At 52.6% G+C, this 25947-nt stretch overlaps 2 protein-coding genes across 24 annotated transcripts in view; one reads left to right on the top strand and one right to left on the bottom strand.

Moving 5' to 3' along the window:
* DNM1 (dynamin 1) overlaps window positions 1-980 on the bottom strand; it is a 41806-nt gene extending 40826 nt beyond the window's left edge. For all 17 annotated transcript variants that reach the window (XR_012506564.1, XR_012506562.1, XR_012506563.1 and 14 more), the window contains exon 1: window positions 712-980. Coding sequence is in view for 12 of the 17 variants with exons in the window: in XM_074362308.1 (XP_074218409.1) it covers window positions 712-872 (161 nt within the window). In the remaining 5 variants the exon portion in view is untranslated. The remainder of the gene's footprint in view (window positions 1-711) is intronic.
* A 7512-nt stretch (window positions 981-8492) lies between these two features.
* CIZ1 (CDKN1A interacting zinc finger protein 1) lies at window positions 8493-25105 on the top strand. 7 transcript variants are annotated; one of them, XM_045513858.2, is made up of 18 exons: window positions 8525-8670; window positions 9311-9452; window positions 9699-9814; window positions 11311-11382; window positions 13245-13474; window positions 15822-15915; window positions 16080-16188; window positions 16700-16982; window positions 17109-17304; window positions 17563-17684; window positions 18301-18498; window positions 19240-19364; window positions 21462-21549; window positions 22041-22154; window positions 22355-22504; window positions 24000-24069; window positions 24277-24398; window positions 24766-25105. In XM_045513858.2, the coding sequence occupies exons 2-18, from the start codon at window positions 9316-9318 to the stop codon at window positions 24979-24981; spliced, it is 2442 nt and encodes an 813-aa protein (XP_045369814.2). In that variant the 5' UTR covers window positions 8525-8670; window positions 9311-9315; the 3' UTR covers window positions 24982-25105. The 7 variants fall into 7 exon arrangements, with proteins under 7 accessions (XP_045369815.2, XP_045369814.2, XP_045369811.2 ...); XM_045513859.2 differs by having other exon boundaries at window positions 8493-8670; window positions 9331-9452; window positions 16700-17304; XM_045513855.2 differs by having other exon boundaries at window positions 15837-15915; window positions 16700-17304.
* Window positions 25106-25947: the final 842 nt, after the last annotated feature.

Raw genomic sequence — 25947 nt, 5'->3', positions numbered from 1 at the left:
CCCCCACTCAGGGGCGGCAGCAGGGCAAGGCGCCGACTGCTCAGAAAAGGATCAGAAGCAGTTTCTCCCCCACCCCCTCCCCTTCCTCATCCTGCAGCCCGTGTCTCCCCCCTCTTTCGCGCTGCGCACGGATGGCGGCCGGAGCCGCAGAGGTGTGTGTGTGACTCGGGGGAGGCTGTGGCTGGTCCCCCATGCCCGTGGGACTATGTCCTCTCCCATGGGCTATGGGGGGGGGGATTGTCCTCTGCCACGGTCCAGGAATTCCAGAGGGGAAGTAGCTGTCCTCCATACAGACTGGGTATGGGGGCTCTGCCCTGGGGGTGCTGCCCGCTTCAAGGGACCCCCAGAACCGAAGGGAGACGCTGAGTAATGCAGGCCCCTCAGTGCCCTTGGGTGCGGGGTGGAGGGGCGGGAAACAGCCCTTTGCCAGGGTCTCTTGGTACAGCTCTGTCTTCCCTAAAGGATGGGGAGGAGGAGGGGGCGTGATCCCGTGGCCGCTGGCTTGACGTTTGCGGACAAGCGGGGGGCGTTGCGCCCCTGAGGGGCTCTCACGGAGGGGGAGGGCCGCCTCCTTCTGGCTAGAGGTGGGGGGCGCGCCGTCCGCCGTGCAGCGCCAGGGGCTGCGAGGTCGCGGCGCCGTCCGGTCCGGGTGGCGGAGGCCGGGAGGACCCGGGAGGAGGGAGTCCGCGCTCAGGGGCGCGCCGCTCCTACCTTCCTACGAAATTCTCCAGCACCGAGCTCTTGCCGGCGCTCTGGCCGCCCACCACGGCGATCTGAGGCAGGTCGAGGTCCGCGTTCTGGCCGATGGCGGAGAAGGCATCCTGCAGCCTGTTGACCAGCGGGATGAGATCCTCCATGCCGCGGTTGCCCATGGCTGCGGCTGGCCCCACGGGCTGAGATCCGGCCGCCGCTTGGGCTCCCGGCTTCGGCTCCGCGGCTGCAGCCGAGCGCTCCGATTGCCTGCGCCGCGGGCCCCCCGCCCCTCGGGGATCGGAGTGGAGCACTGCGCCAGGATGTCGCTAGAGGGCGCCCGCGGCTGGTAGCCATGCGCAGGCGCCGCCCGCGGCACCATGGGGATTGTAGTTTTCTCTTTCTGCGGTTTTTGGGGCGCTCGAGCCGTGTCTTGGGGGTGCGGACACTGCACTGCAGATATCACTGCTGGAAATGGGCACTGTCTCCTAGGTACTAGGTACCCTTAATACCAGGTTTCTTGGAAGTAGTCATGTCTGCCTCACTCCATCTTACAGATGAGGAAACTGAGGGTTGGAGAGATCCGCCTCCTCCAAGGTCAGTCTCCTGACCTGGAGTTCCACTTGGCCTCACTACCTTCTACTCTAGGTTCTGACACTAATTCAGACACTAATTCATTTCTGGCATGTCCTTTCCCACCTCTGGGCTTTCATTTCTCTGTTTCTAGGAGAAAATATAGAACATTAATTCTACAAATATTTATTGAACACCTACTCTAAGCCAGACCCTGTTCTAGGCACTGGAGATACAGCAGTAAACAAGGCAGACAGGGTCTCTACCCTCACAGACCTTACATTCAGGTGGTGGAGACAGAGAGTGAGTGAATAAACAGATAAATAGTAAAAGTGAAAGTAGTTTATACTAATAATCATGGAAGAAATAAACAGGGGGTGTGAAGAGGGGTTCCTATGTGGGTGCAAAGAGTCCACTTTAGCCTGGGAGGTTAGGGGGAGATCTCTGACGAGGTGACATTTGAGAAGAGACCCAAATGACGAGAAGGAGCCTGCTACAGGCAGATCAGGGGAAGAGCATGCCAGGCCGAGTGCATAGCAAGACAAAGACCCTGATACTTGGAAGGCCCTTCTTGGGACCATTGGACTTCCTGTCCTGGAAAGTGGCAGCCTTTTTCCCAAACCATTAGGGTGGTGGTAAAACAGTGGGATTTGAATCCGGGACTTCTACAACTCTGCCCTGTTTATCCTTTCTACATGGAGAGACCATGGGGCCCCAGGCCTAGCCATCTACCTCTTTACTTAAGGAACCTAATTTGGACTCCCCACAAGGAGACTAGGAAAGAGAAGCCAGCCTATCCTGTGCTGCTGGGGTCAGCAGGTCACTCTGAATGTGAACAGGGTTGGGGCACTACTGGGAAATCAATCAGTGGACTGTGAGTTGGGACTGTCATTCATTCACCCATTGAATACATATTTATCGAGCCAGGAACTATGCTAGACCCCAGAGACAAAACACTGAGAAAAATGGACAAAGTTGTCACCCACATGTAGTTTATGGTCTAGTGGAAAAAGGACAAAGCACAAATAAGCCAATAAATATGACTCTATCAGATGGTGACGAGTGCTCTGGAAAGCAAGAAAGCTGGGGAAGGTTGGAGGTGGAGGTAGTGTTGCTATTTTGTATAGAGTGGTTGGAGAAGAACTCTGGTAAGGTAAAAATGTGAGCAGAGACATGAAGGAAGTGAGGGAGTAACCCTTGTGGACATCTAGGGGAGGAATTTTCCAGGAAGGCAGAGGAGAATAAGCAGGCCCAATCCTAGCAGCCTGGCCTGGGCCTTAGACAAGCTGTGTGATCCACGTCCCTCCACATCTCTGAGCCTCAGTTATCTAATCTGAGTAATGGGGATAATGATAGATCGGAATGCCTGTGAGGGGCATGGCCTGTGCCTGGCGCTTGGGAGACCCTTATTAAACCACTGCTTTGAGGATGCTAATGATGCCACGTCCTCCAGACAGCTGGAACATCAGCCACACGCAACGCACATCCTGAGCAGCTGTTCCAAGCCAGACTGTTATTATGCCCTGAGAACCAGAGAGGGCAAAGATGAATCCTGGAGTGGAGCCATTGATTTGGGGAGAGGGTACAGGTTACAGATGTCTGCCTAGAGGGTCACCATCATGGCTGGGTTGTTTTTCCTAATTACAATAGGGAAACATATTCTAAAAATCAGACTTTACACAGTATTTGAAAGCTTCTGGTCATCCTCCCACCCAGAGATAACCACTATTTATAGTTCAGAGTTTATTCTCTGGCTTATCTCATATATATTTGTTTCATTTCATTTTGTTTTTACAGAAATGGGATCATACTATAAATCTTGTGTAAATCAGTGTATCACTGATGCCAGACCAGCAGCCTGACTATCGCCTGGAGTTTGTCAGAAATGCAGAATCTCAGGATTCACTCATAACCCACTGAATCACAACCTGCATCTAACAAGAATCAAGAGCCCTGGGAGACTGCTGGGCAAATCAAAGTTAGAGAAGTTCTAATATATATTATTACACGCAACTTGCTTTTTTAGCAACGGTGTGTCTTTGACATCTTTCAGTGTAAGAACCAACAGATTGATTGATCACATTCCTTGTTCATGGCTGCATAGTTTCCTACTGTTTGGCAGTGCTCTGGTTTTGTTCCCTGGTCCACTAAAGATGACTGTGCTGAGCTTGAAGAATGAATGGATAAAATGTCACTAGGGGTTGTGGAGAAAGATTGATGTTCTGGGTGGAGGAATCAGCATAAGCAAAGGTACAGAATCAGAAAGAAAATGAACATGAAATGTACCCTGGCCTTATTCCCACAAGGCTTGGTGAGAACCAAAGGAGGGTTACTGCAGATGGTTCTCCCAGATGATGAGAATTAAACAAGCGTTAGAAATGGCTTTGACCCTCTACTTCGAGTACCAACGAGGGAGAATTCTCTCTGGAGCTCCTGAAGTTGTAACTATCACCTATGCTGGTGGATCAGCAGCGGGAACACTCACTGGGCATACTCCCACCCCCGGGCCAGTTACTGTGCTGAGATGCAACTCTCAGGAGGGAGAAATTCTTATTAGCTCCCTTGACAGATGAGGCAACTGAAGCACTAAGAGCAATGTGCGTGAGGTCATGAAGCCAGGAAGTGATGGAGTGAAGATGGAAATGGAGGTTAGTGAGACTCAGAGCTTCCATGTTTATATCCTATACTGCACCAGCTCTTGTAATCTATATATTTTTAATGCACATGAAATAAAACACTAGTCCCTTCTGATAGGGTTTCTGTTGGCCATACAACAAGTGCTCAATAAATACTGATTGTATTGAATTGCACAGTGGCCTTATTATACATCTCCTGGGTCAAGCTGTTATATTTAGTCACTGAGTCTGCTCAGGGTCTGGCCCTTTGGATTCATTCATCCTTCAACAGGTAGTGATTAGTGGCTACTTCATGCCAGACCTCAAGCAGGACATAGGGGGATAAAGAGGTTAATCAGATGCAGTACTTGTCCTGCTAGAAGACACCTGGCTATGTCTGGGGCAAGGTAACTGCTGAGGAAGCAGCTGGGCCAGGCTGGGGCTCACACAGAGCCCTCCTCTGTGTGGCTGGGGTCTGGGCATCAAGATTTCTCAGGGGCTTTTGGGTGCTGATGGTCCAGGCATCTGTGCTTGCACTGCCCTATCTCACAATGAGGAGCTCCCTATAAGCCTGGAACAAGGCAGGTGCCCTTGTGTGCGGAGGATCAAGGGCGCAGCTCTGAAGCTGGATTGCCTGGTGTTCAAATCCAGCCCCTACCACTGTCTAACCTGATAACCTTTGGCAAGTCACTTCACCGCCAGAGCCCTCAGTTTCGTCATCTGTAGAAAGGGGATAATACTATTACCTAACTCATAGGGTTATGTGAAGACGATTTAGCGATGTAATAATTCAGGTAAAACATGAGAACAGTGCCTGGAGCAGTGAGTAGTTAGAGCTACGATTAGTGTAATTATAATCATCATTACCATTGTACTGTCTGAAGAAACTTCAGTCTCATGAAGGAAGCAAAGGGCGTCACCTCTTGGTGGGAAGGATAAAGGATCATAAACATGCCAGGATTTGTGGGAGAGAGACAGAGCTAGGTCCGGAGGCCTGAACTGGGGGCCAGCTCGATCCCTGGGTGGCTTGGCTTAAGGGAATCTCAGGCCCCAGTGGGTCCCAGGTTGCCCAATTATTCCCCATGTGGACAGAGGGCTTTGAGAGTCTATCTGGTAATCAGGGAAGGCTTCCTGAGGAGATGACATTTGAATTGAGCTGGGAGGACTAGACAGGAATTGGCCTGGTGAGAAGTGAGAGGAGAGGGAGAGCATTGTGAGGGCAATTTGGTTCCTTTGACAGAAGACAGCCACTGTGGCTGAACCTGGTAAGTGCTGGGTGGGTGGGGAGACAGCCTGTTACCCACAAGCCAGTCCTGTGCAGCAGAGTTGGCTACGCTTAAGATCCTAAGTTGGAAGGAGTCCTGCCCCAGGTCACTCCGGAAGGTAGGGGCAGCAGCAAGACTGTGCCCACCCTGTCATTCCCCACCTCTGTTCTCTGTTCCCCTCACTGTGCTTAATAATAGGTAAAGGTACAGATGGATGACAGCTACTGGGGAGGTCACATGATAAGTATATGGTCTTACATTTTTCTCTGCTCTAGTCTGACCTGGAGCTGTCGCTGAGCACAGCCTGTTCCTGGGATTTCTGAGCTCGGTGTCTGGTCGTGGGCACACTCCATTGCTGTGCCGTGCTGGGTGCCTCCGTGAGGTTTGCCTCTGTGCTGTGATAGACATAGATTTCAAGGAGGGAAGAGCTGCTGTGATGAACCTGGGGATGGAGGGAGGAAACTGCATCTCGGAGTCATTCATTCATTCATTCGCTCATTAACTGACCTTCCCCAAGCAACCATGATGTGCTGGGGTCTGAGTTGGTTTCCCAAGGACACGGGCTACATCCTACTGTCAAGGGGCACATGACATTATTGAGGGCAGAAATAAGGGGAGGAAGTGGCAGGTTACAGGATAAAAACACATAATCAATAACTGGTTAGAATGTATACTGGGAAAATAGTGACAAAAGCCACCACAGAAACTGCGCAGGTGCTAGATCAAGAAACATGCAAACCCACAACAGAACGCAAGGCTTGAATAGATGCAGATATTTACCTCATTCTTAAACTGCAAAGCTCAGGATAAAGATGGCCTCGCTTCTCCCACTTAAACACATTTCATGCAACACCAGTTGAAATTCAATGGAATTTTGGCAGGGGCAGGGGGTGGAGGGGGAGGTTTGACAAAAATCATTCCATAACTTACTTGAAAAAAATTACATGATTGGGAATTGGCAAGAATTTTTAAAAACATAACAATAGCAGAGGCTTGTGCTCTCAGGCATTAAAATATACTCCAAAACTATAATAATCACACTGTGATATCACTATGGGAAGAGACAGGTAGATTCCTGGAGCAGAATAGGTCTGGACACAGATCCACACCAATATGAGTCTATTTCATGATAAAAGTGCATCTCAAATTAGAGGCAGGTATGAGGGCTCCAAGTGATGCTTCATCTTCAGATTTCATTTGGGATGCAAAGAGATGGGGCTTCTCTTCTCCCTCTAAATATACTTCATTGAAGGGCTTTGCCTGCAAGGGATTGGTTAAAAGCAATTAACATGAGTCTAGCTCCAAACAGTGCCCCCAGAGCGTTCACATCCACAATCTAGTCTGGTCTTCAAGGAGGCAGCACAAGGTCAAATACATTTTAAAAAGTGTCCTCTCCCTCTCCACGATAAAGTCAACCAAACTGACTACAGCAAATTAGAAAAAAAAAAAAAAAAGGAGAGAAATTGAACCCCCCCCCATGAGCCCACTATACACATACATTCTTTCCAAAACTGGGATCATCATGTGTATGCAGTTTTGTAACCTGCTGAGTTCACTTCACGTCATACTGTGAGTCTTTAAACATACTTTGAAAACACAATTCTGAAGGCTGTGTGCTATTTCTTAAGAGGCAGACACCATGGCTTATTTAGCTGTTCCCCAGAGTTGATTATTTTCCAGACAGCTATTCTAAATAACGTTTCAGTGAGCGATTTGCTGGCTTTTAAAAGACTTGTTTCTGATTATTTTCTTGGGCTAGATTTCTACAAGTGGAGTTACCAGGCCAAGGGGCAGAACACATTGAAGAATCTCTATAGCGAATTTGCAGATTGCTCTCTGGAAAGATGAACCAACACAGGAAGCCAGCGCTGGCTTCCCTACCTTCACCAGTATGAGCATTATATTTAGGTTTTTTTTTTGTTTTTTTTTGTTTTTTTGTTTTTTGTTGTTGTTTTTTTTTTACTTTGGCAATTTGCTAAGCTCGTCCTGTGCCAGGTGCCAGTGCTAAACATTATGTAATACCATCACCACACACCCCGCTCCCCCTGGGAGGGGGCACTCATTTTACAGACGAAGAAACAGGCTTAGAGAGGCCTCCCACATCCGCCAGGGTCGCCTAGCCAGAAGGCCGTGGAGCCCCAGTTCAATCCCGCACCTCTCCAAGACTAGCACCCAGATCTGTCTGGTTGGAAGCCTGGGCGATCTTGACTCGACCTCACCTCTCCTTCCCTACTGCCTCTATCTTGGTTCTCACCAGAGCCGAGTGTTCTGATCTGGGTGGATATGATGCTGTCACACCCTTCCCTAGCGCTACCTGCCTTCTGGGCGATAAAACCCAACTCCTCAGGCCCGCCTTCAAAGCCTGCCTCGTCCAGACGGCCCTTGCACCCCTGAGCCCAGCCCAGCCCCTCCCTCCGGCCACTCGTAGCCGCTTTCGCCCCTCTAAGTCCAGGCAGAGTTAGGCACCTTTGCGACCGCCTGGGGCTGCAGTAGATCCCGTCCGGAGCTTTAGGGCAGCGCTTGTCACATGACTGCAGTTGACACTCGGGTCTCCGCTGGGCTGACCTCAGTTCTGCGCGTCCCTAGCGCCACCGTGCGCCCTGCGGCACAAGGTCGGCGCATAATACGAAGGGAGCGCATTGCCTAGGGCTGTTAAAGTTGTGGTCGGCTTTAAGTAACAGAAAAGATTGCTATTCAGTAATCGCGGATTATTTGGCTCAGTGACTTGGAGTGGGGACCGAGGAGAGGGGAGCTGGGACGCGGAACAGAGTCGTAATTGAAGGGTCTTCGTGGGCGGGGCCGTTCAGAGGGAGGATGAGCTCCGTTTTTTTGTCATTGAACTCAGCCGTCCTCAAAGGTTCCCGAGTCAAATCGGAGAAAAAACACTTTCAAATTGACCACCCTACCCCCTTCCAGGGCGAATTCTGCCTCGCCGTTCGGGTCGCCCTCTCGCCAAGTCTTCCTCCCCGAATGCACAGCGGGTCGCACGCCTCCTCCCACCCAGCCCCGCGCGGGGCCCCCTGATCGCGGGACAGTGGCGGCCGCGGGGAGGTCGGTTGGGTATGGTCCTCCTCGAAGTCGCCCGAGATAACGCCGCCAGACGACAGAACCCTCAGCGCGACAGAAGGATCTCGGTCTCAAGTTCGCCCCTTCCCGACACGGAGAACGCGGGGCGGAGAGTCTGCGCTACCCAGGGTCCCCTGGCAGCCCGGAGCCACGCCCGCCGCCGCCTCCTTGCCGCCTGGTGAGCCGGCGCCGCCGGCGCAGCGTGACGGGGTGCGCGGGAAAGGATCTCGCGGCGCGACCGGGGCACCCGGACCTCCCGTCCTCCAGAGGGCGCTGCCGCGGCCCTGCCGGCAGACTGGCCTTCCGAGTGGACAGGCCCCGGCGGAGCCTCAGGAAGCCCGAGAGCCACAAGCTGGAGCTGCCCCGCCCGCCCTGCCCGCCCTGCGGGTGGGGGCTACGCGACTGCCGAGGGGGAAGAAGGCCGAGCAGTTCCCGTGGCTAAAGCCGCGCTGCAAGGCGAGGTGCGCGGGCTGAGCATAGCAGAGGTGGTGGGGGCGTCCAAAGATTTAGGGGCTACTTGAATGGAGGCTGCGGGCTTCGTGGGCAGGTGGGGATACCGGATTTGAAGTGTAATGCTGGCTCTATCTGTAGAGGAAGGGGTTAGCGGAATCGGGGGGATTAAGGTGGAGGGAAGCCTTCCCCCACTTTGTTAATGGACGAAAGTGAAAGGTGGCGGTGGGGGCGGGGGCTGATGTTATTGACATGAAATGTGTACAAGGGACAGGGCGGGAGTATCAGAGGAGTGTGAGTGGAGAGGGGCTGTCATCGGCACGTGATTGGCGCAAAGAAAGGCTGAAGGGTGGGGTGGGAGGTGTGTTTGTGTCGGACGCTGCTCCTGGAAGCACCGAGCGATGAGAGTTGGAGAGATGGAGGGCAGGGTTGGGCATTTGCTGGAGGCACTGTTGGGAAGATTCAAGGGAAATTGGCGGGAGAATGGTTGAAGCCTGCTGCTGGTGGAGTTGAAGGTGTCTTGAAAGGATGGGGCACGCTCTGGGCAGGACCCGGACTGTAGCTGTGAAGCTCAGCCAGCAGTATCTGAGGGCCGTGCGCGGGCTAGGGATGGGTGACGGGGATCCGGCCTGACTCCGTCCCTTCCCTCAGCCACCATGTTCAACCAGCAGTTGCAGCAGCAGCAGCTTCAGCAGTTGCAGCAGCAGCAGTTGCAGCAGCAGCAGTTGCAGCAGCTCCAGCAGCTGCTCCAGCAGTCCCCACCGCAGGCCCCACTGCCCATGGCCGTCGGCAGGTGAGCTCCCCGCTGGAGGAGTGCGCCGCTTTAGCAGCGCCCCTCAGACCCATGCCTTACAGCTCCCCATCGCAACCCTTTCTCCCAGGGGCATCCCTGTCTGAGTCCTGGAGGTCATCAGTTCCCGTCCCAAGGGGACCCTCTGTCTGCTGTAGAGGGGGGCAGAGAATGGAGGGGAGAGGTCTAATGGAAGACGGAGGGTCTGACTCTCTCGGTGATCCTCTGACACATGCTCTCAACACTCAGGGTGCTCCCCCAGCAGCAGCCACAGCTGCAGTTCCTGAATTTCCAGGGCACCAGCTCAGCCTCCCTCCTCAACGGCTCTGTGCTGCAGAGAGCTTTGCTTCTGCAGCAGTTGCAAGGTATGACTGTGGGCCCTGTCTCTCTTCATCTTAGCGGTAGCTCCCCAGCAGCCCCATGGCACTGAATCTCATCAAATCCACACAGTAACCCTGAGAGAGGTACTGCTACTACTGCTGCCAGCATCCTAGTTTACAGATGCTCAGCTGAATGCGGGTCTGCCTGATCTCAGAGGTGTGCCCTTGCCATGGTGCTAGCTAGCTCTGTGGATATTACTCAGCACACCTTGCTGACATTCAGGTTAGATGAGATGATGGATGGAAAGTTGTATTTTGACTACCCTCCTCTACATCCCATTTGACATATGAGGAGACCTAGCTCCCAGAGAAGGGAAGTCATTTGCCCTGGGTCACACAGCATCAGCAGTGGCTGAGCTGGACTGAAGCCTGGGCCTCCTGACCCCCTGGATCTCTGAGTGGGTGTCTCTAGCCCTCTACATTAAGCCTGTGCCCTTATCTCAGTTTCCCCATATGGAGAGCAGTCTTTCATCTCTTCCTTCCAAGATGCTGCTCCTGACACGTCAGCCCCCAAAGGAGTAATCCAGGGGTCCAGAAATCTGGGACCAGCTCATCTTCAGACCCAGCCCCTCCCACAGGGTAGCTATGGCTTGCTGGGTGGTCCCTCTGGGCTGGACACTCTGCTGAGGCCCTTACAACCCAATTCCTTGATTCTGCTGATGACCCTAAGGGGTAATACACTCATGATCCCATTTTACAGATGAAGAAACTGATGCCGTAAGAGGGATCATCTGTCCAAGGTCACATATCGAGTAGGTGTTGATTAGAGGTCTTACTTCAGAGCTGTGTTCTGAGGCACCAGGCTGTCCTGCCTCCCAGCAGGGTATGCAGCCAGGTCAGAAGATGTGATGGTTATCACTCTTCAGCCCTCCCCGGGGCCACCTGAGTGTGGATGGTCCTGAGAGCTGGCTTACAAATGATAAATGGATGAGTGGAGAGATAAAACCACACACAGGGACCCACAATGTATACATATTTTTCACTTTTTCTTTCTCATTTTAGTCACACTCTTCAAAGAAAAGTGAAAGAATTATTTTAAAAAGAGGATGAGAAAACCCAGTTGTCACATGCAGACTAACTCACCTCTGGAAGGAAAAAAAAAACACCCATTAAAGTTTTGATGTATTTCTTCCTATTTTTTTCTAGGCACTCTTCTTCCTCTTCCTCATTCTCTTCCTCTTCCTCCTTCTCTTCCTCTTCCTTTTCTTCTTCCTCTTCTTCTTCTTCTTTCTGTTTTAAATAATGTAATGAATATTATGTTTGGGACTATTTTCTTATTTTTAATGTTTTTTTTTTTAATGGAGGTACTGGGGATTGAACCCAGGACCTCATGCATACTAAACACACGCTCTACCACTGAGCACTACCCACCCCTGAGACTATGTTCTTAAAATGGATTCCCAAAAGTAGAGTGGCTGGGTTGGGGCGGGGATGGGTGTTTAATGGCTCTTGATAAGTATTGCCAAATTGCTTTCCCAAAGGACTGGACCAGTTTGCAATGCCACCAGCCACGTATGACAGTGCCGGCCTCACCATGCCCACGGCAACATTGGGTATTATATGCTTTTATGTATAAATGTATATATTCATCTAACTTACTCATTTGGTTGGCAAAAAAGCTACGTCATTAATGTTTTAGACTACATTTCTTGGAGTGCTAGTGCAGTTGAACATTTTATATTTGTCTGTTAAACATTTGTAATTCTTTTTGTGACTTGTCCATGTCCTTCATCCATTTTTCTTTTAGAGTGTGCCATCTTTTATCTTACTGTTTTTAAGAGTTGGTTGGCATTCTCTCTGCACATATGTGTATATGTATTTATTTTTAAGTTAATGTTAATTATACACTTAGTAAGTACACTTGATATCTCATTGAATTCTCATAAAACATTGTGAGTTAAGTACTATTACTATTCCCATTTTACAGATGAGGGAACTGATGCTAAGAAGGGGGGACTAATTTGTTCAAGGTCACAGAGTTTGTACTATAGAGTCTGCATTTGAACCAGCTCTCCCAGCACATCTGACACATGCATGCCCTTAATCCCTATGCTTCCCCTCCCAGCACTGGGGCAAGGATTTAAACTGTACTTTATTGGGTCAAACACTTCCCCAGTGCTGGACCTCTGAGTCAGATGAGGTGCCTGCCATTAAGAGGTTCCCAGGGCACTTAGGTGGTGAGCACTGGAAAGCAGACAAGGAAATTGTGCAGCTGGTCCTAGAACAGGAAAGTTAGGGCCTCTGGTGACACAGAGAGGGTCTGGGAAGGTCTCCCAGAGGAGAATCACCAAAAGGGAGCAATGCAGGATGATAGGGATGTAGTGGGGGCAGAACAGCCCAGGCAGCAGGAACAGCATGTGCAAAGGCCCAGAGGCAGGCAGAAACCAGGCTTATTTGACAGATACATGGGAGCACATGCCTGGAGTAAAGTGGGGGCTTACGTGAGGAGAATTGTAAGCAAGGAGGTCGGGGAGGAGGGCAGGGCTGGACCTCACATAGGGAGGAGTGGGCTTCATTCCCAAGCATCAAGGAGCTATGCAAGGGTGTAGGCAAGGGGAGGGGTGAAGTCAGAATGTGATTTCAGAAAGATCACTGTTTGCTGCTATCCAATGTGAAACTGGCTGAAATTCACACCAGTGATGAAGTAGCTTTGGAAGGGGGCAGTGTGCAGTAGGAGTGGAGATTTGAAGAGGATTCAGACTACACTGGGAAGAAGGGTAGCAGAGAGAGTTGATAGGATTTGGCTTGGATGGGGGGTGGTAAAGAGAGGGAGGAGTCAGGAGGACCCTTGGAATCCTGTCTGGGAGCCAGTGAGTGGACAGCAGTGCTGCTCCCTGAGATGCTGGCCAGGCTGCTCCTCCACCTAGTGTCTCTGTTTTGTCACCATTAGAGACAGTAATACTTACCCTGATGGTGGCTGGGCCAAGTGACTGAGGTCATGCTTAGAAAGTGTTAAACAAGTGCCTGGCTCCCAGGAGACTTTTGATGAAGGGAAGCTGGTGTTGGTAGGGGAGTCTTATTCCAGAGACCAGTCATCTCGCTGATTCTCCTTTTGGGTCCTGTGCTGAATCTTTCACATAACTTAAGGTGTTCCCTTAAAGCATGCCTGAGGGTGAGTGTAGTTGCTGGGGATGGTCAAGCCTCTGACCAGGGAGGCATTTGGGGAGGGAGAAGGCAGTGCCCACTCCCCCAGCTGGAGCAGAGAACCAGCCCTAAAGCCCCCTTCCCACCAATGCTCCAGGTGGGACCTGGCCTTCGTCTCTCATCTCTCGCTTTGGCTGCCCTTGGGTGGGAAGGGTCCCTTTTGAAGTTATCTGTCAATCTGCCATGATGCTTTGGGGGACTGACGCCTGACTCTAGCCTCTACCACCCAACCACAGTTGTAATCCTTCTTCTCCCCTCTTTTTACCTGCAGGTAACCTCCGCAGCTACAACCTGGCAACCCCAAACCTGACGGCGCCTAGCCTCACACCTCCCCAGATGGCCACCCCAAATCTACAGCAGTTCTTTCCCCAGGCCACTCGGCAGTCCTTGCTGGGCCCTCCTCCTGTCGGGGTCCCCATAAACCCCTCCCAGCTCAACCTTTCAGGGCGAAACCCCCAGAAACAGGCCCGGACCTCCTCCTCCACGACCCCTAATCGCAAGGTGAGTTGTGGTTGGGGTGGAGCAGTTGTGGATGGCAACGGGAGAGGGCTCACCTGGGGATCAGCCCAGTTCTACCCTCTCCAGCTCACACTGGCCCTTGGGCAGCTTGTACGCCTCTTTGAACCTCAGTTTCCACATCTGTAAAATGGTGAGATGGGGGTAGTTAGACTTGTCTAGTGTGTCCCAAACTTCAGATATTCCTGAACTCCAGTGTGATTTCTGCCATGTCAAAACACCACCAGTTACTATTATTTACTCCGCCCGCTTTTTTTTTTTTACTACTTACATTATTTACTAATATTACTAATATTATTTACTAACATTTCTTTTTAAAAAAACTGAGAGGTAATTGACATATAACATTGTATGCATTTCAGGTGTATTCTAACAATTTTCTTTAAGTCAGTGCTGCCCAGTGGAAATAAAATGTGAACCATACATGTAATTTAAATTTTTCTAGTAATCACAGTAAGAAAGTCGAAAGAAGCAAGTGAAATTAATTTTACTCACATATTTTATTTACCCCGATATATGAAAAATACTGCCATTTCAACATATAATGAATATAAAAATATAAACAAGGCATTTTACATTCCTTTTTTTCCCCCTTCTTTTTTTTTTCTTTTTCTTTTTTGTACTAAGTCTTTAAAGTCCAGTGTGTATTTGATGCTTACATCTCAATTCAGCTTGTCACAAATCCAGTGCTTAAAAGCCCAGCATGTGTGGCTAGTGGCTACTGTCTTGGATAGCACAGCTTTAAATGAACTAGCTGCTTCTCTGTTACATCTATCTAAAAAGGAAACATTATTATCACTACCTGAAGTGTTTAAAAACTCAAAATTAATTGCCACACATAGAAGTGACAGCAAGGTGGTTGGGGATAAAACAATGTAATAAAATCTTAAACTCTACACTGTTGCCATCTGAAGGTTCTGAGCCTCTACCATCTCGGCTCCTTGAGTCTTTGAGAGGTGGAAGGCATCAGATCCAGGAGGCTCTCCTTGACCTAAGTAGGAAGACTCAGAGACTTTAAAGGAAATAACCTCCTCCCTGAGTCAGTCCTGTCCCTGAATGGCCTGGCAGTTCCTTGCACACACCTCACTCCTGAGAGCATTCCTGTGATGTGGAGGGGAGTGAGCAGCTTTTCTGGCTGCTCTGGGGCCAGCTCACATCTAGAGGTGAGGCATTACCCTCCAGAGAGGGATCCTGGCCTCTGACCTTTCAGTCGGGCTTGTCCTAACATGGTCTTGCCTAGTGTCCCCCTCCTTGCCCCCATTTTACATATGGGAAAACTGAGGCTCAGGGAGTTGGGTGGAGGTTGACCCAAGCTGCACAGCTGTTGAGACAGAACTAGAGTCTGGCCCTCCTGACTCGTAGGCCAGGGGCATGGTGAGAGCTGAGTAGTTTCTGAAGGGCCTGGAGGCCTCATGTGGTACAGGATTCCACTCAGCACTGGTTCTTGGGGCTTAGAAGGAGGGATGGGAAGCTGCAGGTGGACTCCTGGGCCTTCCTGGGGTGTCCTGGAACCATCTGGAGCTGTGTGTTCATTTAGCAAATACCTGTTCATTTAGCAAATTCCTGCAGATGATTCAGTGGTGCAGAGAAGACACCTGGCCCGGCCCTCCTGGAGATCCTGGGCTGGGGAGGAAGAGGGTGGTGGTGGTGAGACATTAATGCAAATAATGCTCCAGCCAATTAATTATGACTGTGGAAAATGCCACAGAAAGGAATCCCAGGGTCCCTGGGGACCTGTACTAGGGGGTCTGGACCTGCTTTCAGGTTAGGAGGACTTCCTCTAAGAAATGCCTTTGAGGCTCTGGGTGAAGGCCTGGGGCTTTGGGGGACCAGAAAGAAGGCCAGTGTAGACATACAAAGGGCGAGAGGGAGCGTGGGGAGAGCCGAGGCTGGAGGGGTGGGCGTGGGGTAGGGGCCAGATCATGCTGGGGGTGGGGAGGGAGACAGTTTCCAGCTTGGGGTAAGGAAGGAATACTCCAGGGCTCTGGGAAGTCACAGGACAGTTTCAGCCTGAAAGAGACAAGAGACATGATCAGGTTTCCATCTGAGAAGGATCCCTCTGGCTGCTTTGTGGAGAAGGGGCGAGGGAGTCAGAAGGCAGCACCGTGGACCATGAAAAGGCATTGTGTCCCCCAAACCTGTATTCACTTAACAGGCAGGCTGCTAGATGGAACTCTCAGATATGATTCCTGGGGTGTCTAGGATCTTTTCTTGGCAGCTCTGGGGCCAGGCACCTTCATTCCCTGGGGGACATGTTGCAGCCGCTCTTGGGCAAGGGACTGTTTGCAGGGGCGGGTGGCAGATGTCAAAAACAGTTTCTAAAAGGAAGCAGGATTCTTCTTCTCAGACGATGCCCATGGAGGACAAGTCAGACCCCCCCGAGGGGTCTGAGGAAGATGCAGAACCCCAAACAGACACACCCGAAGGTGAGGGAGGGAGGCTGGTTTGGGGCAGGTGGGTGCAGGTGGGTCATGGAGGCAGATGTGGGAGGTAGGCATCTTGCGGGGGGAGGGGTAAGCCCAGGCGCCCTCTCCCAGAGCTTGTATGTGCTCTACCAGCATGGCCGCCACTCACCTGCCCTCCATTCCAGACCAAGACTCCCCCCACTGCCCAGATGGCATCGCTAAGGAGAAAGACACTCCAGCACCTAAGCCTGAGTCTTGTGAGGCATCTGAGCCACCCGCTAAAAGGTCAAAGAGGTGACTGATGCTGAACACCTGCTGGGGCCCAGGTGCCCTGTACCCTCATTCCTGCAGAGGTGGGGGTTGGGGTAGGTGGGGTGGGGTCCTTCAAGGGAGCAAGGAAAGGGCTTGGTCTCGGGTTTGGAGGAAGGTCAAACCTAATTCTGCACCTTACCTGGGAAGGCTCTCAGCCAGACAGACTGGTGTCTTCGCTGTGACTGACCCTTACCTGGAGGCAGGTGAGGTGGCCAGGTTGGAGGGGTATAGATGTACATCTGGGACCTCAGAGAGTGGCCAGAGGGTGGGCAGGCTTACAGGGCCTTGGATACATATTAGCAAGTTGTGGGAGGTGGGGAGCAGGTGATCCTTTTAATTTACTTAGGTGAAACTGGGACCCAGAGAGCCAGAGGCTTGCTCCAAACCCCAGCTTGTATGTGGCAGAGCTAGGACTGGAGCCTGCATCATGACCTTTCTTGGGAGCCCTGGGGCCAACTGGAAGATAAGAATTTGATCTTTTGATCCTTCCTAGCTCAGAGGAGCCCACAGAGCAGGGGCCTCCAGGGCAGCTGCAGGCAAAGGTCCAGCCACAGACCCGGTTAAGAGCACCGAAGCAGACACAGACACCCGAGCTGCTGTCTGAGCCACTGGAAGCCCGAGTGCTGCCACAATTCCAGCCACAGGTTCTGCAGATCCAAGCCCAGGCGCAGCCGCAGACTCAGCCACAGATGCTGCCATTGGATGCCCAGGTGCAGCCAAAGCTGCAGAAGCAGGCGCAGACACAGACCTCTCCAGAGCTCTTAGTGCCGCAGCAGGTACGGCTGCAGCTGCAGAAGGAGGCAGAGCCACCAAAACAGATGCAGCCACAGTCACATTCACAGTCCCCAAGGCAGGCACAGCCACAGCTGCAGAAGCAGGCACAGACGCAGACGTATCCCCAGGTCCAGACAGAAGCACAGCCAAGGGTCCGGCCCCTGGAGCAGCCACCAGAACAACCTCCATTGTGGCCACCGGAGCCAGCCCAGAGACAGCCTCAGACGCAGCCACAGGTGTCGGTGCCGGCATCAGAGAAAACATCAGTTCTGGTTCACTCCACAGTGCTGGAGACGCCGCCCAACATGGTAGAAGCTGGAGCAGGTAAGTGAGTACTGGCTCCCAGCTGACCCGGTGATGGGACAGCTCTGCCCGGACCTTGTGTTCCTCTCCAGCCCTGTCCAGCCCTGACTGGGTGCTGCCTGGGACTGAGGACTGGGCCTGGATCTGGTGTTTAAGGCTGTATCCACCATGGGCTTCAAAATCCCAGCTGTCGGCAGAGAGGGTGGCTCTCAGGCCTGAGTTCTTCAGGGCCCAGGTGGGAGATGGACCATGGGAAACAGAGCACATTTGTCATTTCAGGCCCGGAGGAGGCCTCACCGGAGCCAGTGGGCACAGAGGTCAGCATGGAGGAGAGCCAGGAGGAGTTGACCGGTGGCCTGGATGTGGGAGAATGTGAAAAAAGAGCCAGAGAGATGCTAGGGGTGGGTAGAGATGCTGATGAGGACCACGTGGTGCACCTAGTGGTGGGAGGCCTCTTTCTGCCCCCTCGTGTTTCCCGACCTGTGAAACGTGACAGCAGCTGTCTGTCTGGGTCTGTGGGCAGACCAGACTGGGTCTGACAGCAGTTCATCAGACTCTCATGTGCTGCCTTCACATGCCTTTGTTCTGAAGATCTGGAGGTACTTGTGGTGATAAGAGTCTCTTCCAGCCCACTTCTCTGAAACTAGAGCCCCCAGGGCCCCACCCAGTAACGCTGTTCTACCAGAGAGAGCACAGCATGGAAGCCTGTGCCTGGGGCTCGGGCCCTGCCCTGCCTTACAGTGTAACTGTGGCCAAATCCTCTCCCTTCTTCATGTCTCAGTTTCTCCACGTCAAGTGAGGGTGGAGTTGGGTGGACTTTAGAGTGAGGTGGACTGATTTGAATCCTGACTGTGGTGTTTCCTAGCTATGCAAGCTTAGGCAGTCATTTAACAGCTCGGAGCCTCAGTTTACCCACCTGTAAAGTGGGCTATCAGAAGGGCTCAAAGATGTTTAACACAGGGCAGGCCCACCATAAGCGCCCAGCTGGTGGTAGCTCTGCTCCTGCTCCTGGTGTAGGTGTGGGGTGCCGGGGGCTCCCTGAAGGTCACCATCCTGCAGAGCAGTGACAGCCGGGCCTTTAGCACTGTACCCCTCACACCTGGGCCTCGGCCTGGCGATTCCACCTCCGCCACCCCTGCCGCAGCCAGCACACCCTCCAAGCAGGCCCTTCAGTTCTTCTGCTACATCTGCAAGGCCAACTGCAGCAGCCAGCAGGTACCGCCCCCTGGGCCCGGTGGGTGGGGCAGTCGAGTGGGCAGGTGGAGGGTTTGGGGTCTGTGCGCGATGCCTAGCCTGCCCTTCCCACGGCTGCCTGAGTGGCCACATGGTCCCCAAAGCCTCACTCACGGCAGCTGTACATTTACTCACAAAACATTTCCTGACCAGCCAAGGGTGGCAGGATTTTAGAGCTGAGTGGACCTGGTTCACATTAGCTTTGACCAGCTGTGTGGGTTTTGGAAGGTGAATTCATCCTTTGTGCCTCCGTTTCTTTATGCGTCAGTTGGGGAAGTATTTAGATCTCACCTCATTGGGTGGTTCTGGGGATTCAGTGACTTGACACTGAAGTCATAAGCTGCAGACCCGGCCCGAGCATGCCTAGCATGAATCACAGCGTCAGACTCGTATTACTTTTGCTGTTGCTGCCTCCGTCACTCTGAGTCTTGCCTGAGCAGAGCCGTGGGGACCTGGAAGTTGATCAGACTACTCCTTGCCTCAGAGGCGCTCATAGCCCTGGGGGGAGCAGAAGCTCTGACGGGTGTGTGCTCACTCTGTGCCTCAGTTTACATCCTTCTCTGGCCTACGTAGGGTTGTGTTGTGTGTGAAACGGTCTCACAGCGGTGGTGGGGTGGCCGTGAAGCAGAGGCTGGAGGCCGCCTGCCTCCCTGGGCCCCACTCTTGCCCGCTGTCCCAGGGCTCACACTCCTCACGCCCCTTCCTTGCTCCCGTCTGCTGCAGGAGTTTCAGGATCACATGTCGGGGGCCCAGCACCAGCAGCGGCTTGGAGAGATCCAGCACATGAGCCAAGCCTGCCTCCTGTCCCTGCTGCCTGTGCCCCGGGATGTCCTGGAGAGAGAGGACGAGTGAGTCAGGGATCTCAGAGGCTCTGTATGGGGGTGGGGAGGGGAGTCAGCAGTCTTGCAAGCCAGCCCAGCCTGAGAGGGGCCCTGAATCTGCTATCCACAAGGTCTGCCTTTGGGTTAAGCATTGCCCTTCCTCAGAGGCTTCTTCACATCACTAACTGTGTGTCCTTGAGCCTCAGTTTTCCTTATCTGTAAAATGGCCTGGTGAAGGGTATAATGCAGAAATTCATGAACTAGACAGTCTGTTAGGGTTCCATCCAGGCAGGAACAGTGTGACCATCTATGTGGGAGGGAAGAGGGTTGTGGCACAGACCTCTGCTCCCCTGGCATGTGAGCTGACTCCAACGGGGGCATGATGGTCAGGATCTGCTCATCTCGTGGCCCGAGGTTAGAACTTCCCTGGGTCTCCCCCTTTCTTTGTCATGGGAGCTTGTTCCATCAGAAGTGTCAGCCCTCCTGGATTCTGGGACCAGCTCTTTGGATAAGAGGTCCTGGTAGACCTTTCACAAGCCTATGAGGAGTCACTGAGTGCAGGGGCTGGGAGGCGTTTAGTGAGAGAAACAGGATGGCATTTGCTCAGGCCACCCTGGGGGGTGTGGGCTCTGTCTCATGAGACGGCTGCACCTCGGCTCCAGATCTCCTAGTTTTTCAGAAGAATCTAGAAACCCAGGTTTGTATGTGAATCTCTCAATTTCAAAATGTTAATAGCTAGTCCAGAGTTAAAACAAAATGAAACAAATCGTATGGAGACCAAATTAAACACTTTCACAGGCCGGATAGGTGCTGGGTCGGTGATCAGGGCCCCTGCCATGAGCATTTACAGAGGGTCACAGCTTGAAGCTCCCCATGCAGGGTGAGGGGACAGGAGGGGCCTTTGGGTGGCCCTGCTCACATTCCCTGAGTGACAGGGAGCACTCTCCCCAAAGGCTGGTGTGTCTCTGGTTACCCAGTTCTCACTTCAAGAAGAGCTTCCCTGTGGCTCTGAATAGTATGTTCTCGAGCTTTAAACCTCCCCCTGCTTGCCGACCTAGGGGATTATACTTAGGCAAAATAATCATAAAGACAGAAGAAAGGTGACTGACAAAGATGTTCCTTGCAGAGTGAACGTAATGGTGAAAAAATTTAGTTGGAAATGATCTAAAATATCCAAAAACTAGGGGATTAGTTAGGTCAGTTAAGGCTTATCCACTTGGTGAAAGAACTAATAAATAAGACAATGGTAGGGAATTTCTGATAATGTGGAAACATATGTATGATGCAATGTCAGTTTAGAACAGGATCCAAAATTGCATTTGCAGAATGAGCTTGATTCTATAAAAATAGATCTTGTGACAGAAGAAAACTGGGAGGATGTGGCCCAAGCTGTTAATAAGCTTCAGGTGCAGAGGATTTGTTACAGTGTCTCCTGGTGACATCTCCCCTTGAATCCTGACTTGGCAGTCCTTCAGATAGGCTGCCTTTCCGTCTGAAACAGGTAGAAACTCTGGGCTGATCCTGTGACAGGCGCTGGGGATTCTGGGGTGAGGTCTTGGCCTCCCAGAGCTCCCAGTCCAGTGAGGGCAGAGAAGGAATCAGGTCCTCCCAATCCATCATGGAAAATGCTTGTCACTGGCACTTTAGGGTCCAAGGGGAGGCCTGGCTTCCTGGGATGGGGACAGGTGGAGGAATGAGGGTAGGGCTAAGAACAGCTCTGGGAAAGACAGGGCATTTTTTAAAAATTGAGGTCCTGGGGATTGAACCCAGGACCTTGTGCATGCTAAGCACACACTCTACCACCAAGCTATACCCACCCTTCCCAAGACAGGGCATTCAAACTGAAGGATAAAGAGCAGTTCTAAAGGCCAAATTTCCTCAGTTACGTCACCATCCTGGTGGCCTCCTGTTATCCCAAGTGCTTCTAAGTCTCATTTGCCCCCAAGTTTTCTCTCTTATTCTTGTTTAAGTATTCTTCCAGATGAACCTCAAAACCGTTCTGTTAAGTTTCCAAAAACGATCCTGTTGGAATTGCATTACATTTACGGAGCATCCAGAAGAGCTGCTGTCTTTCCAGCAGGAACATGGTGTCACACTGTACTTGTTTTGATTATCACCATTCAGAGAGCCTCCACCCAGGCGCTGGTGCAACATCTGCCAGCTCTACTACATGGGGGACCTGATCCAGCACCGCAGGACGCAGGACCACAAGGTATGAGGGCCCCTGTGCTGTGAAATCACCACATGAGCCTCGTCCCTAAGCCGAGGGCTGGGAAGGAGGGAGCCCAGGTGGGGGGTGGAAAGTAAATGTCAGTCTTTGTCTTTGCGTGGCCTTAACTCAGAAGTGTGGCTTCTCGATGAGTCAGTCATGTTTCTACTTTGGGCTTCAGTTTCCCCATCTGACCAGCATGGGCAAGGGACCATCTCATCCTACATTCAGCCTCAGGGCTCCTGGGGGTCCTAAAGTGCCCTCCCTCTCTCCCTGTCTTCTGATACTGTCCTGTCTCTCTGTTACCATCTGCCATTCCATCTTATAGCCAGTGGCACTAGGAGGGGATGTATTTGCCTGTGTTCTGTGGAACACAGCCAGCTGAGTACAGATGTGGTGGGCCTGCAGGTGGGAGGCAGTGTCTCCCTGGGCCCTGCCTGGCTGCCCCTGGGGATGCTGCCCACTGCCCACTTGGCCTGCCTTCCTTTCCCCAGATCGCCAAGCAGTCCCTGCGACCTTTCTGCACTGCTTGCAACCGCTACTTCAAGACCCCCCGTAAGTTTGTGGAGCATGTGAAGTCCCAGGGGCACAAGGACAAAGCCAAGGAGGTAACCTCAGCTCCCTCAGAGGACATAGGCCCAGAGAGGTACAGAGCCTTGACCAAGGCCACACAGCAAGTTGAGGTTTATCCCAGTCCAAATTCAGAGCAGATTTGGAGGGATTGGAGCTCACTGGGGTGCAGGGGGGATGGGATGTCACACTTTGGCTGCCCAGAGCTGACCTGAGCCCTCACCTACTCCCGGGGAAGCTGAAAATGCTTGAGAAGGAGATAGCTGGCCAAGATGAGGACCACTTCATCACAGTGGATGCTGTGGGCTGCTTTGAGGGCGATGAAGAAGAGGAGGAAGACGACGACGATGAAGAAGACATCGAGGTTGAGGAGGAATTCTGCAAGCAGGTACTTGGGGGGAGGGAGCATGGGAAGGAGGCTGGAGGTTGGACTCCCAGCCCAGGAGGGCCCTCACCCAACCTCTCAGGGGCCAGGAGGGTTGTGCTGGCATTTGTAGGCACAACTTAGTATTAATAGGAACTGTATTCTATTTGACTATATGTAAATATACATCATGACAGCTATAGGGTAGCAGGTAAAATATGCAAGATCTTCGAAGTCTGGCTGAAATTCTCACTTGTGTTCCCTCCGCCAAGGGAACAGCATCACTAAAGGCATGGAGTGGGGAACTATGTGGTATATACAGGAAAAGTCAGTGTAAGATGGTGATGATGTTGATGTTGGCAAGAACAGTCAACAATTCTTGAGCACTTACTTATCTACTAGGCCTGTACCAAGCACTTCCCCAGCAGAATCTCACTGACTTGGATACCAGGAGGTGAGACTCCAGAGCCCGTGCTCTAACTACCCCAGCTCTGCTGCCTCCCATGAGTGAGGGGCTGAGTTTTCAGTTTTAACAAATGTTGCTGGAGCACCTGTTCTGGGCCAGGCCCTGGTCCTGGACCCCAGGCGTGTGTGGGGACCAAGGCCTGGCTCCTGCTCTCACAGAGCTTGCCTCTTACAGTCCAGGGTGTTGAGGGGACAGCCAAGGGGGAGTTGTGCAGAGGGGCTGTGGATGCGGGGTTGCATGGGTGTCCTCCAGCCCTAAGCAGGTTGGTTGGCAGTGAGGCCAGCTTTGCTACTCAGCAGGCAGCATGAGCCAGCACCTTGGCGTCTCTGAGCCTCAGTTTCCTCTGCTTAGAAGTAATAGTCCCTACTCAAGACTGTAAGGAAGGGCCACAGCCCAGAGGGTGGGTGTCATCCTTAGAAGCCACGTTTGTCTGCCTGGTAAATGGTGGAAGGCAATGCTAGGCATGGCGGGGCTGAGTGGGTGGAACCAGATGGCTTCATTGGATGGGCCCATGTCCAGCAGGTGAGACAAGGGGTCCTTGATTACTTGAAACCCACCCCCAGGACTGAGGTTGCTGCAGCATCAGGTAGGAACTCAGGGAGCTGGCAGGGGGCTCATGGTTAAAAATGTAACCGGGGCTTGGGGCCCACCAGGGTTCACTACCCTGCTTCTCCATAAAACAGCTTTGTGACCCTGGGCAAGTGAGTTAACGTACCTGGGCCTCAGTTTCCTCTTATGTAAAATGGACAAACCATAGAAAGTTATTATGATTAAGTGAGATGACACATGTGATGTGTTGGGCATACCTGGCATGGATTATGGCTATGTGGGAGCAGGAGGGCTTCCTGGAGGAGGGGACTTTTTGAGCTGAGCCGAGAAAGCATAGGTTGGGAAGGGTACTCTGCTGAGCAGGATCAGCATTTGCAAAGGCTCTCCTGGAAATCAAAGGGAGTGTGGTTGAAGAGCATGGGTGGGCTCCAGGCCCCACTTGCATTTTGGGAGGAGGCTAGGGGAAGCCAGAACCAACCAAGGCCCACACTTGTCTGTTTCCAGGTAAGAACCAGGGATATATCCATAGAGGAGTGGAAAGACTCGGAGACCTACAGCCCCAACACCGCATACGGTAAGATGCCAGCGCTGACCCCACCTGCACTGTGGCCCTCAGGCCCAGCCTCCAGGCGAGCCCCCCAGACCCTAAGCACAGCAGCCTGGCCCCTCGTCCTCTTCTCTTCTCACACCTGGAGGGTGGGGGAGCAAATGGTCCCCTAGAAACGGGGAGACGCCTGGCTGGCATGGGGGGTGTGAGTGCACTGATCCTGCTGTCCCGCAGGTGTGGACTTCCTGGTGCCCGTGATGGGCTACATCTGCCGCATCTGCCACAAATTCTACCACAGCAACTCGGGGGCGCAGCTCTCCCACTGCAAGTCCTTGGCCCACTTTGAGAACCTGCAGGTGAGTCAGGCCTCCTACCCAACTCCGCCCTGTCCAGGGAGTCGGACTCCATTCCAGCTGATGGGAATGGCCAATGGCCACCTCCCTTCTGTGCTTGGCCTCAGCCCCTGGGCATAGCCCCCAAAAAGAGGCTTTGCCCATGAAAGGAATCAGTTAGGTTGGGGCCAGTCTTTTTCCTATTGTTCTGGTGGGTGCTGAGGGCAAGGCTGTTAGCTCCAGAGCTCTAGCCCAGAGGGGCTGAGCACGTCACACAGGGTCACACAGCATGTCCAACGTTGACTCAGCTGGACGAGGGAAGCAGCTGTTGGCCAGAAGCACACCAAGGTGGGGAGGAAGCCCTGATCTCACCTGCACTCTCTGTGTCCAGAAATACAAGAAGGCCAAGAACCCCAGCCCCACTACCAGGCCCGTGAGCCGCCGATGTGCAATCAACGCTCGGAACGCCTTGACTGCTCTGTTCACCTCCAGTGGCCGCACATTCACCCAGCCCAGCACCCAGGACACAGCTAAAACCCCCAGCAAGGTGACGGCCCAACCCCCTCAGCCCCAACTCCCCCGGCGCTCCAGCCGCCTCAAAAGCTGAGGGAGGGGCCGCCCCCTACCCGCCCCATCTGAGTCCAGATCTGCTACGTTTTAGGAGTCTGTGCAGAGACTTTGACATGGTTGTTTTTACTCAAAATCCAATAAAAGAAGGTAGTTTGGCTGTATAGTCCCCGTCAGCACCTCTGTCTGGGTGGACAAGGAAAGCGGGGACCCTCAGCCAGCTCTCAGTCAGTGCCCGGGATGCAGTGCACCTCTCTAGGTAGTGTGGTGGCAGAGCTAGAAAGCCGGAGACAGGCTCCCTAACCAGGGGCTCTGAGATGACAAGGTGTTTCATGTCTCTGAGCTTCAGTTTTCCTCTTAAGAATACATCAGGCTAGGAGAGGACTGCCTTCAAGTAAGATCTTGTTCCGTCTTCACAGTGAACCGAGGAGGTAGGTCCTGGTGTTATTTCCAAATTATAGATGAAGAAACTGAGGCCTAGCAAGGTCAAGTGCTTGTTGAAAGTCATACATCTGGTGAGTGGCCAGGATTTGACCCTGGGCCTGAGCTCTGGACCCTCGTACTGGCCTCTCTCCAACCCTGTGGAAGCTGAAGTGCAGAAGTGGGGGGCCTCACTGCTCAGGCCCTCTGGTTCTGAGTTCATGTCACTAGCAAGGACCCCACCCTTCTTGTCAGCTGACCCTGTGATAAATCATTAGTGAATGGGGCCCAGGTTGCACTGGCTCTTTGGTTCTATTTCCCCATTTGGAAAGACCCTTAGAGAGAGACAACCAGACCTTCCCTGTTATTGGCCAGCTAGGGGGACCGAGGCCAAGAGCAGGAGGGTGGTACCCGTGGCTGCACAGCATGTTCTGGGTTGCCTTAGTCAAAGGCCCTAGAACCGAGAAGCTGAGCACATCATACAGGGTCACACAGCACGCTGTCTCAGCTGGGGCTAGGGAAGCAGCTGCTGGCCAGGAGCAAACCAGGTAGGGAGGAAGCCCTGACCTCACCTGTACCTCTGTGT

The sequence above is a fragment of the Camelus bactrianus genome, chromosome 4 (assembly GCF_048773025.1).
Source record: "Camelus bactrianus isolate YW-2024 breed Bactrian camel chromosome 4, ASM4877302v1, whole genome shotgun sequence".
In the NCBI taxonomy this organism is placed as follows: Eukaryota; Metazoa; Chordata; class Mammalia; order Artiodactyla; family Camelidae; genus Camelus; species Camelus bactrianus.
Note: the sequence above shows the minus strand (reverse complement) of the source record. Positions and strands in the feature narration are given on the sequence as shown.

Excerpts from the sequence above, each read along its gene's own strand:
- CIZ1 (XM_010951177.3), top strand. The coding sequence starts at position 9,316 with ATGTTCAACCAGCAGTTGCAGCAGCAGCAGCTTCAGCAGTTGCAGCAG. Across the intron at positions 19,365-21,461 it reads GTCCTGGAGAGAGAGGACGA|AGAGCCTCCACCCAGGCGCT; the intron begins GTGAGTCAGGGA and ends ATCACCATTCAG. Across the intron at positions 21,550-22,040 it reads GCAGGACGCAGGACCACAAG|ATCGCCAAGCAGTCCCTGCG; the intron begins GTATGAGGGCCC and ends TCCTTTCCCCAG.